The 18,825-nt window shown below is 44.2% G+C and overlaps 1 protein-coding gene across 1 annotated transcript in view; it reads left to right on the forward strand.

Moving 5' to 3' along the window:
• The window catches only part of LOC140467964 (hepatic lectin-like), a 32,993-nt gene extending 16,740 nt beyond the window's left edge, over positions 1 to 16,253 (forward strand). Inside the window, exons 5-8 of the mRNA XM_072564058.1 lie at positions 6,204 to 6,275; positions 9,165 to 9,316; positions 13,269 to 13,378; positions 14,708 to 16,253. Of these exons, the coding sequence (XP_072420159.1) occupies positions 6,204 to 6,275; positions 9,165 to 9,316; positions 13,269 to 13,378; positions 14,708 to 14,840 (467 nt within the window). The 3' untranslated portion in view covers positions 14,841 to 16,253. The remainder of the gene's footprint in view (positions 1 to 6,203; positions 6,276 to 9,164; positions 9,317 to 13,268; positions 13,379 to 14,707) is intronic.
• Positions 16,254 to 18,825: the final 2,572 nt, after the last annotated feature.

Raw genomic sequence — 18,825 nt, forward strand, 5'->3', positions numbered from 1 at the left:
GTTAGCCATGTTCTGAAAAGTAACTCACAAAATGAGAAACCCAGGAATGGACATCCCAAAATCAGGCTGCAGTTCCTGATTTGAAAGAGTTCCAGAGCCAAATTGTGCGGGGTGGGGGGTTGGGGGGGGTGGGGGGGGGGTTGGTGGTGGGGGGGAGGGGGAGTCTGGTCCAAAGTGACCAGGTAAAGTTGGACGAAAGGGAGGGAATGGAAATGAAACAATGAAATGTTCCATCGGGAACAGCTCGGGGAATTGATATCATCAGGCATATCCAGGAGAAAGAGATCAGGCTGGGTTACCAGATCGGACTGGATTAATTAATGCTCCATACACCCCCCCCCCCCCCCCCCCCCCCCCCCCCCAAACTGAGAGCCCCAGGTAGATACCTTGGAGCCACACTTTTAGTTTGGAGCAAGGGAACGAAATTGAAGCTGAGGTTGTTCAGAATGAGACGGGAGCAAAAGATACCTGACCTCATCCTTACCAATCTGCCAGCTGTCCAGGACAGGAGTAGTAAGAGTGACCAGAGAATACCCTCCAGCGTGTTGTGTGGCACTATCACCGTGCTAAATGGGACAGACTTCAAACCGATTGAGCAACTCAGGACGGGGCATCCGCGCAGTGTCTGCGTGGGTTTCCTCCGGGTGCTCCGGTTTCCTCCCACAATCCAAAAATGTGCAGGTCAGGTGAATTAGCCACGCTAACTTGCCCGTAGTGTTAGGTGAAGGGGTAGGTGTGGGGGAATGGGTCTGGGTGGGTTACGCTTCAGCGGGTCAGTGTGGACTTGTTGGGCCGAAGGGCCTGTTTCCACACTGTGGGGAATCTAATCTAATCTAATCACTGACGCTCAGTAGCAGCAGTGTGTGCCATCTACAAGATGCACCGCAGAAATTCACCAAAGATCCTCAGACAGCACCTTCCAAACCCATGCCCACTTGCACAATGAAGGACAAGGGTAGCAGATACATAGAGACACCACCACCTTCAAATTCCACTCCAAGGCACTTACCATCCTGACTTAGAAATATATCGCTGTTCCTTCACAGTCGCTGGGTCAGAATCCTGGAATTCCCTCCCTAAGGGCATTGTGGGTCAACACACAGCAGATGGACTGCAGTGGTTCAAGAAGGCAGTTCACCCCCACCTTCTCAAGGGGCAACTAGGGATGGGGCAATAAATGCAGGGCCCAGCCAGCGACCCCCACATCCCACAAAACGAATAAATAAATAAACCATGTTCAGCCTGGGACACCCTGTGGTGGATAGGGATTATTTGGACCACTGTATCTGGATGAAGCAGGGAGCTCTGACAGTGTTCTGCTGGGAATAAAGGTGAAGACAGATTGGATGGCCATAGTGTAGTGGAGCAGTTAGGCCCACGGAACTGGAAATTAAAAATGGTTGAAGTGATGAAAGGCATCAGAAGGATGGAAGTCCAATGGGAATGCCCAAGGGGTGAGAAATGGGGGAGAGATATGAAGAAAGAAGTTCAGTGGGATCGGGTCAAGGTGAACAGTTGGTTGGCCAGGACAGTTCTAATTTATGGATCTTGGGAAGGAGGATAAAACGGTCTGAGGGACTATGATACTAAAGTCACTGAAGGGAAGATCTGTGCAGGATCTGAGGTCACTGTTGCTTTTGGACACGACTGCTTGATGTTTAGTCGTGAGGTCATGGTCCAGGGTGGGGTCAGAGGAATTGCCGTTTGGCCTTTGCTGGACAGAGGCCATTATGTCAAGCAAAAACAGCAATATGGTGGCAATGTTTGGGGTGGACTTCAGAGAAGAGGGTACAGCAGGATCAGAGGGAGACACACAAGCGGGTGAGGGAGAAGAACAGAGAGATTGAGGTGGCCATGTAGAGGGTGCTTGGTGCCCATGTCAAGGAAGACTGTTGGAGATGGGTGGAGGGGTTGCTTTTATTAGCAGGGGAGACTCCTGGTTAAAAAAGTGGGCATGGAGATGAAGACAATGAAGAGACCTTAGCATTGTTGAGGTTGATATGTAAGTTGAGTAAGCTAAGGTCTTTACTAAGACAGATAATTGAGGATCAGAGTGCATCAGGTCAGAAACAATTGTGAAAACTCAGCCATGGAGTGGAATTCAAGGAAGACAAGTAGTTCAAGAGAATGATGGAGGAGGAAGGATCTGGATGTGTGTTGACACCCATTCGTTGATGAAGCTTGTGATCCTGGACCCCCTGAAGGCACAGAGTAAACTGAAGGATGAAGTGAAACTCTGGAAGCTGGACAGCTTTGAGAGAGGCTGAGTCAGTCCCTGTTGAAGGGAGAAATCAAGGCAGCTTGCATGTGGGTCTCTGGCATGGGAAGCGTACAAAAGATGGAAGACCACAGCATTTGGAAAACATTGTCACCATCAGGACAAGTTAATCTGGATTTGGGAAAGGGAAATCATGCTTGAGAAATGTACTGGAAGGTTTTGAGGATGTAATTAATGGAGTTGATAAGACAGAGCCAGTTAATGTTGTTTTCTGAATATACAGAAAGTTTCAACTCGGTCCCATGTGAGAAAATGAGCATGTCAAATTAAAGTACATGGGACTGGAAATGGTGCCACAGACATCGATAGAGAAGTGCATTGTCAGAAAAGAAACAAAGAGCATGAATAAATGGAATTTTTCCAAGTTACAGGCAGTGATGGAGTGAGCCACCAAGGGATCAGTGCTGGAACCTTTTATTCACCATGTTTATCACTGATTTGGATGAGTGAACTGGATGAGGCCTTTGGTAAGGCTGCTCTGGAAGGTTAGAATCACATGGAATCCATGGGGAGCTGGCAAACTGGATACATAATTGGCTTGATGGTCAGAAGCAGAGGATAATAGTGGAAGGATGCTTGGGTTGACTGGAGGCCTGTGACTAGTGGAGTGCCTCAGGGTGGTGCTGGGCCCATTGCTGTTTTTTATCGATATCAATGATTTGGACAAGAATGTACAAGGCAGGATTAGTAAGTTTGCAGATGACACTAAAATAGACGGTATTGTGTACAGTGAGGAAGGTTATTAGAAATTGCAGCAGGACCTTGATCAGCTGGGAAAGTAGACTGACACACACCTATTCTGGGACAGGCTAAGCAAAGTCATGCCAGAGAATTCCTAGAGGTCTGGCACTCTCCAACCACAACGTCATAAACAAACACATAGATCTAGATGCCATCTATCAACCCCACAGAAAATGAACAGGAAATGACATCACCACAAACCCCAGGAACCCTATCCAGGAGAAAGATATAAATGGAAAGCAGGAGACAACAGCTTCGTTTCACTTGGAGGTCGCCACTGAAGATGTTACCTAGCCAGGTAATGAAATGTCTAGATATCAAACCTACAGCTCAGCGAGCAAACCTACACCCTAAACCTCAACCTGAAAGCTACAAACTTTCACAAACCTTGCAAAGTAGACTGAGGAATGGAAAATAGAGTTTAATCTAGACAAGTGCGAGGTGTTGTATTTTGGAAAGTCAAATCAAGGTAGGAGATTCATGGTGAATAGTGGGGCCTTAAGGAGTGCAGTGGAACAGAGGGACCTTGGACCTCAGGTGCTTTGTTCTCTGAAAGTGGAGTCACAGGTAGACAGGGCAGTGAAGAAGGTTTTTGGCACTGAGTATAGAAGTTGAGAAGTTGAGAAGTTATGCTGCAGTTGTACAAGATGTTGGTGGAGCTGCATTTGGAGTATTGTGTTCAGTTTTGGTCAGTTTAGGAAGGATGCTATTAAACTGGAAAGAGTGTGGAAGACATTTACAAGGACAGTCACCAGGATTCAAGGGTCGGAGTCATTGGGAGAGGTTGGACAAGCTGGGACATTTTTCTTTAGAGCGTAGGAGACTGAGGGGGGAATCTAAGAGAAGTGAATAAAATCATGAGAGGCATGGATAGAGTGAATGTACTTAGTCTTTTTTCCAGGGTTAGGGAATCAAGGGCTGGAGGTCATCAGTTTAAGATTAGAGGAGACAGAATAAAAGGGAACCTGAGGGGCAACATTTTTACACAGAGGGTGGTACGCATATGGAATGAGCTGCCAGTGGAAGTGGTTGACGCTGGTACATTAATAACATTTAAAAGGCATTTGGACAAATACAAAGGAACTCTGATTATTTGAACGAGATGGGCAAGCACAATTTCGTTCTGATAATTGATTATTCAGTTAGTGGATTCAATGCCTTTCCTCTGGGTCTCTGAGTCTTCTGAAGTTTCCTTCTTTCTTGCTCGGCCTGCCTTGTTCCCCTCTCCCTGTGTCAGGCTTTGTTTCTGAGCAGACACACCCTTGTGTATCAGGGTCCTGCAGCATTGCTGAAGCCCCCCACCAACATCCCCCAATTCAATTCAATGGGATTGACACAGTGAGCACTTGCTAAGTCTGCTCCCTGTTCAGGAGACCAGGCAGCAGCACACCATCTGTGAGATCCCACTCCCCGACCACCCCCCCCCCCCCCCCCCGACCCCTACCCAGTCCACCCCCATCCGTCTGCACCCCCTTCCACCCCCAGCCCCCTACCCCATCCACCCCCCCATTCGCTCCCCCCATTTGCTCCCCCCATCTACCCCGCCCCTTACCCTGTCCACCCTTCTCCGTCCGTATCCCCTTCCAGCCCTGGCCACTTACCCCATCCACCCCCGCCCCCTCCCCCATCCACCCTGAGCCTTCTGTAGCTTGGGATGTTAGTTCTTCTCTTTGATCCAACATGGACCTTCCTGTCTGTGGCTGCTCATGTTCCAGTGAACAGACTTGTAGGAGGCTGGGAGAACACAGCAAGCCAGGGAATATCAGGAGGTTGACATGGCAAAGTTTCAGGTGGAACCTTTCTTCAGGATTACACTATTCCCCTGTATTTCTCCATTTTCTTTTTGAAATATCTGATCCGAACTCCACTTCTACCCACTTATCTGGTTCTGATGATATCTCTTAAAATGAGTTGCACAAAGGAATTCTGAACCTGTTCCTTTGGTGAACTGGTGATGATTTTCAGCTGAAGACCTCTAGTTAAAAGGTAGCTCGCCAACCAGTAGATATAATTTTATTGATTTCACCCATTAAGATCTCTCCTAAATCTCTCCAGTGGCATGGTGACTATGTGGTTAGCACTGCTGCCTTTCAATGTCAGGGGCTCAGGTTTGATTCTAGCCTTGGGTGACTGTCTGTGTGGAATTTGCACATTTTTCCCGTGTCTGCATGGCGTTTTCTCTGGGAGCTCTAGTTTCATCCCACAGTCCAAAGATGTGCAGGTTAGGGTGAACTGGCCATGCTAAATTGCCCATAGTGTTCAGGGATGTGTAGGTTAGATGCATTAGTCAGGGGTAAATGTAGAGTAATAGGGTAGGGGAATGGGTCTGGGTGGGTTACTCTTCGGAGGGTCGGTGTGGATTTGTTGGGATTTGATGATCTATGATTCTGTGATAATCTAATGAAAAGCCAAGACTGATCTTGTTCTCCAAACTGTGCCACTTGATCTAAAATGTTGCTCCTGAAAATGTTAGAGAGAGTTTTTCTTAGATTAGATTACTTACAGTGTGGAAACAGGCCCTTCGGCCCAACAAGTCCACACCAACCCAGACCCATTTCCCTATATTTACCCCTTCACCTAAGATGACAGGCAATTTAGCATGGCCAATTCACCTAACCTGCACAGCTTTGGACTGTGGGAGGGAACCGGAGCACACCCATGCAGACACAGGGAGAGTGCGCAAACTCCACACAGACAGCTGCCCGAGGCAGGAATTGAACCAGGGTCTCTGGCACCGTGAGGCAACAGTGTTTACCACTGTGCCACCCACTGATCCAGGTGTTCACAATTTCGAGGAGCCTGGACATAGTCAATAGGAAGAGATTGTTTGTCTGAGTGACAATGTTGGTTTAGACAATTAGTAAAAGAACTAACAGTGCCATGGGTCACCAGGTTTCTACAATGACTGGTTCAGATCTGGAGAGTTTGACCAAGTTGGTTAGAGACAAAAACACTGCAAATGTTGGAATCCAAAATAGACAGGCAGGAAGCTGGAAGAACACAGCAAGGCAGATTCAATCATGGTTTTCAAAAGATAATTATATCAGCAGCTGAAGAGAAAAAGAAATGATAGAGCAAGGTAGGAGAGTGAGAAACAGATTGTATTCCTCTTGGAGAGAGCCTGCATGAATCACTTTCTATGCTTCAACAATTCTCTGAGATTTTCTCATTGATATTCTTGCAGCTCGAGGAACTCCTGAGCAGACCAAAAGCTTCATCGCTGAATTTAGGAATGAAATTTCACAGCTGAAGGAGAGTAAGTGTGATTTCCAGTAAAGTCCCTGAATGATTCATAATACTGTATCATTACTTACTGTGATTCCTGAGTACAATCATATCTGGGGTGGTCACATCAACAAATGATTCTAAACAGTGATAAGGAGATATTGCTTCTAATCTCCAATAAAAACCTTTTACAGATTTGCAGTTACTGTACTTCAGATTACAAGTTACTAGAGGAGTTTTAAAGGTTTGTGTCATTAACCCCTATAACAGCATCATTGTGTTTCATGCTGATGGCACTGTTCAGTGTTGACTCTTTCAGACTCATGTCCAATACTCCTCCCATGCTTTACTTTTCATTATTACGATTATACATTGTGTATATAAATATCTTTTACAAATATTATATTTACCACGATTAAATCATCATCCACTTCACAAATTCAGGCAATTCAGTGGTTTCACTGTTCTCCTGGATTTTGAATTACCTCAAAATGCCTGGACACTTCCATTACACTAACGGGTGGATGGGAGCCTGCATTTTGATTACAAATGCACAGTAAATGCTTCAGTGCAGCTCAGTTGGCTGGATGGCTGGTTTGTGATACAGAGTAACACCAGCAGCATGGGTTCGGTTCCTGTACCAGCTGGGGGTATGATGGATATCTCACCTCTTCAACATCACCCATTGCCTGAGGTATGGTGACCATCAGTTTAATCTCCTACCGGTTACCTCCTCTAACAAGTGAGTCGCATGATGAGGCCTTCACTTTTACACAATAGCAGAAATACCGTACTGAACAATTCAAAGCTTTTTTAAGTGGGGGAAAGAAACACATTTTTAAAACATGACACACAACAAGGCAAGGAAGAATATCATTGCCAGGAAGATGTAGTTCAGATACTGGATCAGTGGTGCTGGAAGAGCATAGCAGTTCAGGCAGCATCCAACGAGCAGCGAAATCGACGTTTCGGGCAAAAGCCCTTCATCAGGAAACAGAGATGGGTGAAATAAAATACCTAATTGGACATCTTAAAGAAAATAATTCTGAAGATGCAGAATTACTTCCAAACTGGGGGGATGCAATGGCCTCAAGGCATTATCACGGGACTGTTAATCCAGAGACCCAGGTCATGTTCTGGGGACCTGGGGTTGAATCTTACCACAGCAGATGGTAGAATTTGAAATCAGTAAAAATCTAGAATTAAGCATCAAATAATGACAATGAATCCATTGGTGATTGTTGGGAAACACCTATCAGGTTCACTAATGTTCTTTAGGGAAGGAAACTGTAATTCTTACTTGGTTTGACCTACTCCAAACCCACAGCATTGTGGTTGGCTCTTCTGGGTAATTAAGGGTGGATACTAAATGCTGGCCTGGAATGATTAAAACAAAGATTCAAAATCAAATATTGAAGAGCTAGTTCACTTTCACATTCAACTGGGGCTGTAAGGTGATGATTTTGTAGCTTACCATGATATAACCAAACAAATTATTTAACTTCTGCCAACTTTTGAAATTAATTAAATCTTCAAACAAATAAAATTCTTGAAAGAAGGGGAAATCCACAGACAATTTCATTAATGATCTCAACAGATTAGTGGGGGAATGGGACAACATGACATTGCATTTAATTGTCACTTTTACAAGCTCAACAGCATACTGATTGAGTTCTTTCCAAAATGGCAGTACCTGCTTGTCCTGTGTATTATTGGAAACTCGTGGGATGATGTTGGTGAACTAACTGCACAGAGGCCGGTTTCCCATCACTAAGTCACCCTTTATTTACATGTGACTAGCTAGCTCAGAGCCAGCCCCTAGCATGAGGAAATTCTCTGAGACTCCTGTTTAGATCTGTCAGCCAGGGCTCCCTGATTGGCCCAGATTAATGGGTGCTTCTGCCAAATTGTAGCTGTGTCCACGGGTTATTACATTTTTCTCCTCACTTAACTAAACAGTTCATGGTTTTCAACAATTCTGTCAAATCTCCTCTTAATCTTCTCTCGGCTGTGAGCAATCTCACCTTCTCACTCCACGGAACTAACATTTCTCTTTCCCACATCACCCCAGTAAATCTCTTCTGTTTCATTTTTAAGGACTGGACGTCATTCCTAAAGATTGGTATCCAAAATTGAACATACAATTCTAGGTGAGAATGAGCAACTAGTTTAGAAAGGTTTGAAATAACTTCCCGGCACAAATTCAGGATCTCAAATGTTTCCATAACTGTAATTTCTTCTGTCAACATCAAAACTTGCATTTCCGCAAATATCCGTTCCAGTATCAATTCCCAAATTCTATAATTTATTTTGTTGCTTCTCCTGATTCTTTTTTCAAAATGCATCACTTCACAATTCTCAGCTGTAAATCCCTTTGTGTTCTGTCCCTGTCCAATTCCCCACTCTGTTTCTGAAATCTATCATCGCCCTTGTTACTGTTTGTTACATTTAGTAGCACTTCACTCTGTGAGAGCAGTTATCTTTGACAATGGTATCAGATTTGACAATGGTTGAAGTTGTGAGAGTAGTAATATCTGAGAAAACTATATCACTGTTGGGAACTGTAGTAATTTCAAGCATTTAAAGAATGTCACAGCACAACAGGAGGCTATTTAGCCCAACATGATGATTGTGATTCTTTAAAGAAGCAAGCATGATTTCCGAGCAGGAGTAAGGTCAGAGCCAATCTGGTTAGTCCATATTCCCAATAGAAACATTTTCTAATCTACCTACTCAGAGATGTGACGACATTACTCTGGAGCAGGTGGGACTGAACTCAGACCTCCCGTTTCAGAGGTCAAGATATTACCACTGAAAACCAGTAAATGCAGCCTGCCGTGTAAAATGCAGGAAATAAGGAAAGCTGTAAGATACTGTCATGCCTCAGCTGTTTCTCATGTTAATCTCAATACCCTCACAGATTTGCTTCACATCCAACTGCCCGACCAGTGGAGCCAGGGGAACCAAAAGCGTTACTACTTTTCAACACGGAAAACAACTTGGAAAGAAGCTCAGACATTCTGTGAATCCATGGGTGCCCACCTTGTTGTCATTAACAATGCTGAGGAGCAGGTTGGAACAATCTGTTCATTCGGTTCATTGGTTGTCAGACTGCAGTCTCAGTTTGAGTAAATCACTTGTCCTGTTTTTCCTGTTAGGTTATGGATAAGAAGCTGAAGTTGTTGTGAAAGGAAATGATTTCTGAAGGGTGCACTGACTCATTATTTCAGATGAACATCCCATTTAGCAGCTGCAGTGGGCCACTTAGCCCGTGAAGTTTGCTCCATTATCCAATCAAATCACAGCTGGGCAGATTGCTTCATATTTCTGCTGACTCTAGGTAACCATTCACCAGCACCAGGTCCCCCACCCCTCCTCCACTAACCAGCAATTTCTCTGTCTCTGACTTCAGAATATTCAAGGACACTGCTTTCACCATCTTTTCAAAGAATTATAACACTGTGTGAGGTACGTTATTTTGTTATCTGATTAAAATTTACCAGGACCCATACACCCTTCATGTCAGGAGGGCTGGAGTACAGAGTTGCAGATGTTATGCTGTAGTTATACAAAACTTTGGTTAGACCCCACTTGGAGTACTGTGAGCGGATCTGGGCACGACAACTTAGGAAGGTGTTTTGGCCCTGGAGGGGGTCGGTTGCAAGTTTGCAGAGATAAAATCTGGAATTCAGGAGGTAAGTTATGAGGAGAGATTAGACAGATGGGACCTTTTAGACAGATGGGAAATTTAGAACATTAAAGGGTGATCTAATCGGATTTTCAGGATATTATGGATAGATAAAGATAGGTGTTTTCTATTAGTTGAAGATTCTGGCGTTTAGGTGAATGAGAGGTGATCACATTGAAACGTATTGGATTGTTATGGGGTTTAATGGGGTAAATGCTGAGAGGCTGGTTCCCTTCATGGGAGAATCTAGTACCACAGGGCACAGTCTCACAATGGAGGAGTACCAACTTAAGACTGAGAGGAGGAGGAACCTCTTCTCTCAAAGAGATGTGACTCTTTGGAGCTCCTTACCACAGAGAGCTGTGGGGAAGGGTCCTTGTGTATGTTTAAGGCTGAGCGAGATGAGAACATAGAACATAGAGCATCACAGTGCATTACAGGATGTTGCACCGACCCGTGAAACCAATCTGAAGCCCATCTAATCATATGTTTATCCTTAAATGCCATTTAAAGCTCACACACATATGCCTTCTGAACAACCTGATCAACCTGGTTGGCAATTTTCAGGGATCTGTGTACATGGACACCAAGATCTCTCTGATCATCCACGCTACCAAGAATCCTACCATTAACCCAGTACTCTGCATTTCTGCTGCTTCTTTCCAAGTGAATCACCTCACACTTTTCCACATTAAGCTCCATTTGCCACATCTCAGCCCAGCTCTGCAGTTTATCGATGTCCCTCTGTGACCTGCAACATCCTTCGGCACTATCCTCAACTCTACCAACCTTACTGTCATCTGCAAATTTACTAACCCATCCTTCTATCCCCTCATCCAGGTCATTTATAAAAATGACAAACAATAGTGGCCCCAAAACAGATCCTTGTGGTACGTTACTCATCACTAAACTCCAGGATGAACATCTCCCATCAACCACCACCCTCTGTCTTCTTTTAGCCAGTCAATTTTTGATCCAAACCGCTAAATCACCCTCAATCCTATGCCTCTGCATTTTCTGCAACAGACGACCATGGGGAACCTTATCAAATGCCTTACTGAAATCCATATACACCACATCAACTGCTTTACCCTCATTCACCTGTTTGGTCACCTTCTCAAAGAGCTCAATAAGATTTGTGAGGTTTGTGAGTTGATTCTTGATTGGTTGGGGAATCAATGGTTATAGGGAAAATGCAGGAAACTGATGCAAGGAATGTCAGACCAGCCATGATCCTGTTGAATGGCGGAACAAGCTCAAGGGGCTGAATGGTCTATTCCTGTTCCTTTCTTAAGGGGTTAAAAGGTGACTATAACATGGTAGAATTTATTGTACAGTTTGAGAGACAGAAACTTGGGTAAGACACAAATGTGGTAAACACAAACGTGGCTAAAAATAAAAGAATGAGGTCAGAGCTAACTAAAGTAATTGGGAAAGGAGCTTGGAAGCAAAAATGGTTGAGGACAAGGTCAGATGTTTAAGAAAATATTTCATGGCTCACAGCAAAGGTATGTCCCAGAGGAATAATTTAAAAACCAACTAAAAATGTTCAAATATTTAATAAAGAAGGAGAAGATAAACTTTGAGAGTAAATATTCAGGTAATATCAAGATGCATGACTAGAGCTTCTTGACAAATATAAAAAGGAACAGACACAAAATAAACATGGTCCCTTTCCTGAATGAAGTTGGGGAAATAATAACAGGAAACTAGGAAATCAAAGAGCACTTCAATGAATACTTCATATCAGTCTCCACAGTCAAATACATGAATATCATCTCATACGTTGAGTGGCATGGTTGCTCAGTGGTTAGCACTGCTGCCTCGCAACACCAGGGACCTGGATTCAATTCCAATCTTGGGCAACTGTCTGTGTGGAGTTTGCACATTCTCCCCATGTCTGTGTGGATTTTCTCTGGGTGTGTTGGTCTCATCGGGGAGAAAGTGAGGACTGCAGATGCTGGAGATCAGAGCTGAAAATGTGTTGCTGGAAAAGCGCAGCAGGTCAGGCAGCATCCAAGGAGCAGGAGAATCGACGTTTCGGGCATCAGCCCTTCTTCAGGAATGAGGAAAGTGTGTCCAGCAGGCTAAGATAAAAGGTAGGGAGGAGGGACTTGGGGGAGGGGCGTTGGGAATGCGATAGGTGGAAGGAGGTCAAGGTGAGGGTGATAGGCTGGAGTGGGATGGGGCGGAGAGGTCAGGAAGAAGATTGCAGGTTAGGAAGGCGGTGCTGAGTTTGAGGGATTTGACTGAGACAAGGTGGGGGGAGGGGAAATGAGGAAACTGGAGAAATCTGAGTTCATCCCTTGTGGTTGGAGGGTTCCCAGGCGGAAGATGAGGCGCTTTTCCTCCAACCGTCGTGTTGCTATGGTCTGGCAATGGAGGAGTCCAAGGACCTGCATGTCCTTGGTGGAGTGGGAGGGGGAGTTGAAGTGTTGGGCTACGGGGTGGTTGGGTTGGTTGGTCCGGGTGTCCCAGAGGTGTTCTCTGAAACGTTCTGCAAGTAGGCGGCCTGTCTCCCCAATATAGAGGAGGCCACATCGGGTGCAGCGGATACAGTAAATGATGTGTGTGGAGGTGCAGGTGAATTTGTGGTGGATATGGAAGTGTCCCTTGGGGCCTTGGAGGGAAGTAAGGGGGGAGGTGTGGGCGCAGGTTTTGCATTTCTTGTGGTTGCAGGGGAAGGTGCTGGGAGTGGAGGTTGGGTTGGTGGGGGGTGTGGACCTGACGAGGGAGTCACGGAGGGAGTGGTCTTTTCAGAACACTGATAGGGGAGGGGTAGGGAAATATGTCCCTGGTGGTGGGGTCCGTTTGTCTCCTCCCATAGTCTTAAGATCGACAGGTTTGGATGGATTGGCCAGGCTAAATTATCCTGTATAACAAGCTCATCAATTATCCTGTATAACAAGACCGTCTGCATACCTTTTTTTTATTAGTTTCAGCTTCACATTTTACAAACCATGTGGTTTAAATTTCAGCCATTCCTAATGTAACCCATCGGGGATTAAAATGGAATCCAATGTCAGTGAGAGGTATAGCTTGCCTCGTCCCCTCAGAGATTATACCAGGAATGGAGACATTACTAGGCAGACTGCTCATCCTACGATGAGTTAAGACCCTCAAATGATCAAATAATGAAAGACAATTTCGAACTAAAATAAAGAGACCAAGTTTTCTTGTTTTCATGTCATTTAATATGCATCTAATAGTAACAGCTGTTATTACAAAACATTTGATTATAGTAAATACTCCAGTTTTCATAGTAATTTACTGTTGCTGAACTAACAGCTCTTTAATAGTGACCACTAACATAGATACATTGTTGTATCCCATCAGTTGTATTTGCAACAGAATGGACGATGCACTAATTGGATTGGACTCCATGACACTGTTGAAGAAGGGAAATGGCGTTGGGTGGATGGGACAGATTATGATTCAAATATGAAGTGAGTAGTGTTTTCATTGCACGATGAGATAATTTTCACTTTAACTGCCTGGGCAGTAACTCAGCAAAGAGCATCAGCCACCAGATTGAATCGAGCTAAGTTTTAGCTTGTTTTCTGTTTCCCAGCTTACTTTCGATCTCAGGGACTTCATCACTTCATTATCATGAGGCAGTACCTTTTGCATGAATCATTTAAAATAAATATGTTTTGTGATTGACTATGAATTGCTATTAAAAATCCATTAAAAAGCCATCCATTGCATTTTCTTTTGTTCCTGTATTTCTCCAAAGAATTTGAGGAGGTTGGGCAGCATATCCCCAATTCCCTCTGTTCCTGCTCCCTTTTAAATTGAAGATCATCTCGTTCATGTTATTTATTCCTTGCTCTTCCTTCCCAGTACATTACCTCACAGAGTACCGAGATTCAAGCTCTATCTGTAATCTGTACATTGCTTCTGTAAGATTGTCAAATCTTATAGATCCAAGTTGCATAAAATTAACATCACAATAATGATATGAAAATAGCATTTATCTCACCTCAATCATATCTAATCATTGGTCCGAATTTTCCAAACATTGGGAATGTTTCATGCAGTGCTGATGAGTGTAAAGGTGCTCCAAACACTGCTGTACATTTCTTCTGGAATCTTCTAATCTCATCTGACCCAGAAACATGTCCTCCATGTGAGGTGGCCTTGCAGTAGCATTCCGATAAGAGGACAGGAAGTGGATCAGAGGTGCCTCACAATGGTGCTGTGGGGCTGCTGTGTGTGGGATGTCAACCTCCCTGGCCGTGAGGTGTGTGAGCCTGTGACCCAGGGAGTGAACCCTGAGATGATATTACTGGGAGTCCAGAATAGAAGGCCAGAGGAGCAAGCAGCTTACTGGAGCCACCAGATAGCTGCTCGAGCTTTATACCAGAAACCCTGGCATCTCATTCCTATGCAGCATGTGCCTAATCCATTTTGCGTATTAATGAGGTGACATTAATGAGTGATAATCTCCGTTAATAAGGTCTCATGTTGTTATAGAGCTATAACCTCACCTCAAACTCTGGAATTTAGTTAGAAACTACAACTTGCTGCTTCTGGGGTCGAGGAAGCCCTCACTCGATTTCTCCATCATTCTCCCCACATTCCTTGCCATAACCCAAGACATGTAGAGACTTTATAAGAACATTCCTTCTATGTGTGGTGAACCCCCATTATGGTGTTTGTCAGAAAGCCCTGAGTTTCCAAGAGAAACTCTTGTCTGAATTAGAGAACGTTCTGAAATGAAATGTAATATTGAACAGTCCATTGATTCTGTTCCATGTTCTCTCCTCTTTCAGGTTTTGGGACAGCAGTCAGCCGAATGGCCATGAAAGTTATGAAGAAGACTGTGTGGTGACGTCCTGCAGTGGACAATGGCATGACTGGCCGTGTGATTCTATTCATACCTCAATCTGTGAAAAATCAGCATAACGTTGTTTTCCTTTTTGTTACAATTGATGGAAATCTGTCAATAAGTGTTCAATCCATGTTGTTTTGACCAAGTTGGGAGGAGTGTTACACATCACAACATCGTTCATTGTCTGACCCAATTCCTGATACGGACAATCAAAAGTATTTCCACACTAAGCTTGAAATAAAATGATCCATTGATCAGGTTTCTTTAAAAAATATACATTTATTATGAAATTAAATTATTCAATGAAGATATAAAACTACTTAAAGCACTTAGTTTGTAAAGAGAAAATATAAATGCTTACCCAACATACGTACGCGCAAAAAGTCTCACACACATCATTTCTCTCACTCACACACTCACACATACAGTCTCTCTCTCTTTCTCTCACTCACACACGCACACAGAGTCTCTCTGTCTCTCTCTCTTATCCCTCTCTCTCTGTCATACACACACACACACACACCAATGATATGAAAATGAAATGAACTGTTTTGACCTGGAAAAGCCAAAGAATGTTTTTAAAATTATTCATTGATGGGATGAGGGCAGCACTGACCAGGTCAGCATTTTTGCCCATCCCCAAGTGCTCAAAGGGCAGTTAAGAGTTCACACATTGCTATGGGTCTGGAGTCACATGTAGACCAGAACGAGTAAGGATGGAAGATTCCTTCCCCAAAGGACATTAGTGAACCAGATGAGTTTTTCCAACAATTGACAATGGATTAGACTCTTAATTCCAGATTTTGCTGAGTCCAAATTACACCATCTGCCATATAGGGATTTAAACCCGTGTCCCCAGAACATTAGTTGTGTCTCTGGATGAACAGTCTAGTGATAACACCACTGGGCCATTGCCTTCACAATTATGATCAGTACATACTCATGGTTGTCTATATCCATGATGGACATTCAATTCCAAATTGTCTCCTATCCAACTGGCTTCACATGTTGTCATCAGACCGCACCTCTCCCCATGTCACAACCATTGATTGCTCCCTTTCAGGGTTCAGGAATATTAGGAGCAACCAACAGTGGGTCTTTGATCAAAATAGCTCCCAGCCTCTCAAACTCTGTCCAGCACTCTCCCAACCACTTTTACAAATAATGACTGGATCAGTACGGCAGCTGGAGGGATGCAGTTTGGAACAAATTTACAAAAGAAACAAACATTCCAAAAATCTCATAACGTCAGGACAACATTTTGGGCCGAAGCTTGTACTGTGCTGTACTATTCTATGTTCTATGTTCTCATTTGGTTTTCAGGGTAGGGACTAAAGCTTGTCCTTTTCCTGGTCCTGGCAGCATTTCTCTTGTCCTCCCATATGCCCTCAGTAGGTTAACTGGGCTTTTGCAAATTCAATTTTGGTAAGGTGTATCAGTAACTCAGCTGAATGTAATTTTCGAAATAAAGCTTCTAATTGTTCCAAGTGTTGCTTCCGCGTGTTATGACATAGCCATATGTTCATGTAAACTACACAACAACATAAACAGAACTGACTATCACGTGATTGATCATCTCCTTGGAAACTGGTGGGAGCATCACCTCGCGAGAATGCCATTTCTCAGCGTTGTAGAAAGCCATCTGATTGGATAAAGACCAACAGCTCTATAGCTCAGTAGGTACCCTGATCTCAAAGCTATATTAGTAAGAAACCTGGCTTTCCCAATTCCGTCCATGCAGTTTTCCAGTGGGAAATTGTGTGGAAATCTGCCTTTGTTCACCGTTCTGTAATCCCTGCAGAGTCTGGTTGAACCAATGAGGCTAATGGCAGGAGCACATCTGGGAAACACCAGCTGCTTTGATTGGCTTTAATCATGTAGTTTTCCAATCCGGGTTGGAGTTTTGCTTTCACCTCGGCCTGTCTCTCTGGATCCAAGTGACAGGAATGCTGCTTTATAGCAGAGGACTCTCCTACATCACACCATGCATTGGTAAGGCTGCCCATCCTAGACTGTCCCTAAAGACTTGTGAGAACCTTCCCCTTCCTCTACATTGGCAAATGAAAGCCTGTTTTATAACCTCCCCAATAGTTCAATGTTAGATAAATAGGGAGTAGGTACCTCAATTTGGCAAACCCTTAGGCCTCCTTCTGCTCCAGACTCACTCCCCCTTCATCCTCTTCTGTCCTAATTATCTCAGATATTTGCGATAGCATATCCTCCTTATATAGTGGCATTGTTTCAAATATTGAACTAACACAGGGAAAAAGTGAGGACTACAGGTGCTGAAGCCTCATTCCTGATGAAAGGCATATGCCTGAAACGGTGATTCCCCTGCTCCTTGGATGCTGCCTGACCGGCTGGTAAAACAGGGCAAAGTCAGGGAGGTCATGCCTTATAAATCTACTGGAATTCTTTGAGGAAGTAACGAGCAGGTTAGATCAAGGAGAGCCAATGGATGTTATCTACCGGACTTCAAGAAGGTAAGTAAGGACCCATGGTTGTTAGAGGCAAGATGCTAGCATGGATAGAAGCTTGGCTGTCTGGCAAAAAGCAGAGTGGGGATAAAAGGGTCTTTCTAAGGATGGCAGCCAATGACAAGTGGTGTTCCGCAAGGCTCAGTGTTGGGATCACTTTCACTCTGTGCATTAATGATCTAGATGAACAGGAACTGAGGGCATTCTGGCTAAGTTTGCAGATGATACAAAGATAGGTAGGGGGACAAGTAGCATTGAAGAGGCGGGAGGCTGCAGAAGGATTTGTAGTGCTGGAAAAGCACAGCAGGTCAGGCAACATCTGAGGAGCAGAAGAATTGATGTTTCATCAGGAAGGGACTACAACTCTCTTGATCCTCAGATACTGTCTGACCTGCTGTGCCTTTCCAGCACTACATTCTCGACTCTGATCTTCAGGATCTGAATCCTCACTTTCTCCTCCCTGCAGAAGGATTTGGTCAGGTTAGGAGAGTGGGCAAAGAAGTGGCAGTTGGAGTACAACATGGGAAAAATATGAGATCATGCACTTTGGTAGGAAGAATAGGGGCATGGGCTGTTTTCTAAATGGGGAGTAAATTCAGAAGTCTGTAGTGCAAAGAGCTTTGGGAGTTCTAGTCCAGGATTCTCTCAAGGTAAACTTGCAGGTTGACTCAGTAATTCAGAAGGCAAATAGAATGTTATCATTCATCTCGGAGAAGATTTGAAGCAGGGATGTACTTCTGAGATTCTGTCAGTCTCTGGTCAGACCACATTTGGAGTATTGTGTGCAGTTTTGGGCCCCATTTCTCAGGAAGGATGGACTGGCCCTGGAGCGTGTTCAGAAGAAGTTCACAGAATGGTCCCAGGAATGAAAATCTTAACACATGGGGAACATTTGAAGACTCTGGGACTATGCGCAATGGATGTTAGAAGGATGAGGGGGATCTAATTGAAACAGTACTGCGGAGAACTAGCTATTTGGATACAGAACTGGCTCAAAGGTAGAAGACAGAGGGTGGTGGTGGAGGGTTGCTTTATGGATTGGAGGCCTATGCCCAATGCAGTGCCACAAGGTTCGATGCTGCATTGACTTTTCATCATTTATGTAAATTACTTAGATGTGAGCAAAAGGGGTATAGTCAGGAAGTGTGCAGATGACACTAAAATTGGAGGTGTAGTGGAAAGCGAGGAAGGTTTACTTGGATTATGACATGATCTTGATCTGATGGGCCAAGGGGCTGAGGAGTGGCAGATGGAGATAATTTAGATAAATGCAAGATGCTGCAGGAGTTATACACTTAATGGTAAGGTCCTAGGGAGTGTTGCTGAACAAAGAGATCTTGGAGTGCAGGTTCATAGTTCCTTGAAAGTCGAGTCGCAGGCAGATAGGATAGTGACAACGGCGTTTGGTATGCTTTCCTTTATTGGTCAGAGGATTGAGTATAGGCGATGGGAGGTCATGTTGCAGTTGTACAGGACATTGGTTAGGCCACTTTTGGAATATTGCATGCAATTCTGGTCTTCTGCCTTTCGGAAGGATGTTGTGAAACTTGAAAGGGTTCAGAAAAGATTTATAAGAATGTTG

The sequence above is a fragment of the Chiloscyllium punctatum genome, chromosome 46 (assembly GCF_047496795.1).
Source record: "Chiloscyllium punctatum isolate Juve2018m chromosome 46, sChiPun1.3, whole genome shotgun sequence".
In the NCBI taxonomy this organism is placed as follows: Eukaryota; Metazoa; Chordata; class Chondrichthyes; order Orectolobiformes; family Hemiscylliidae; genus Chiloscyllium; species Chiloscyllium punctatum.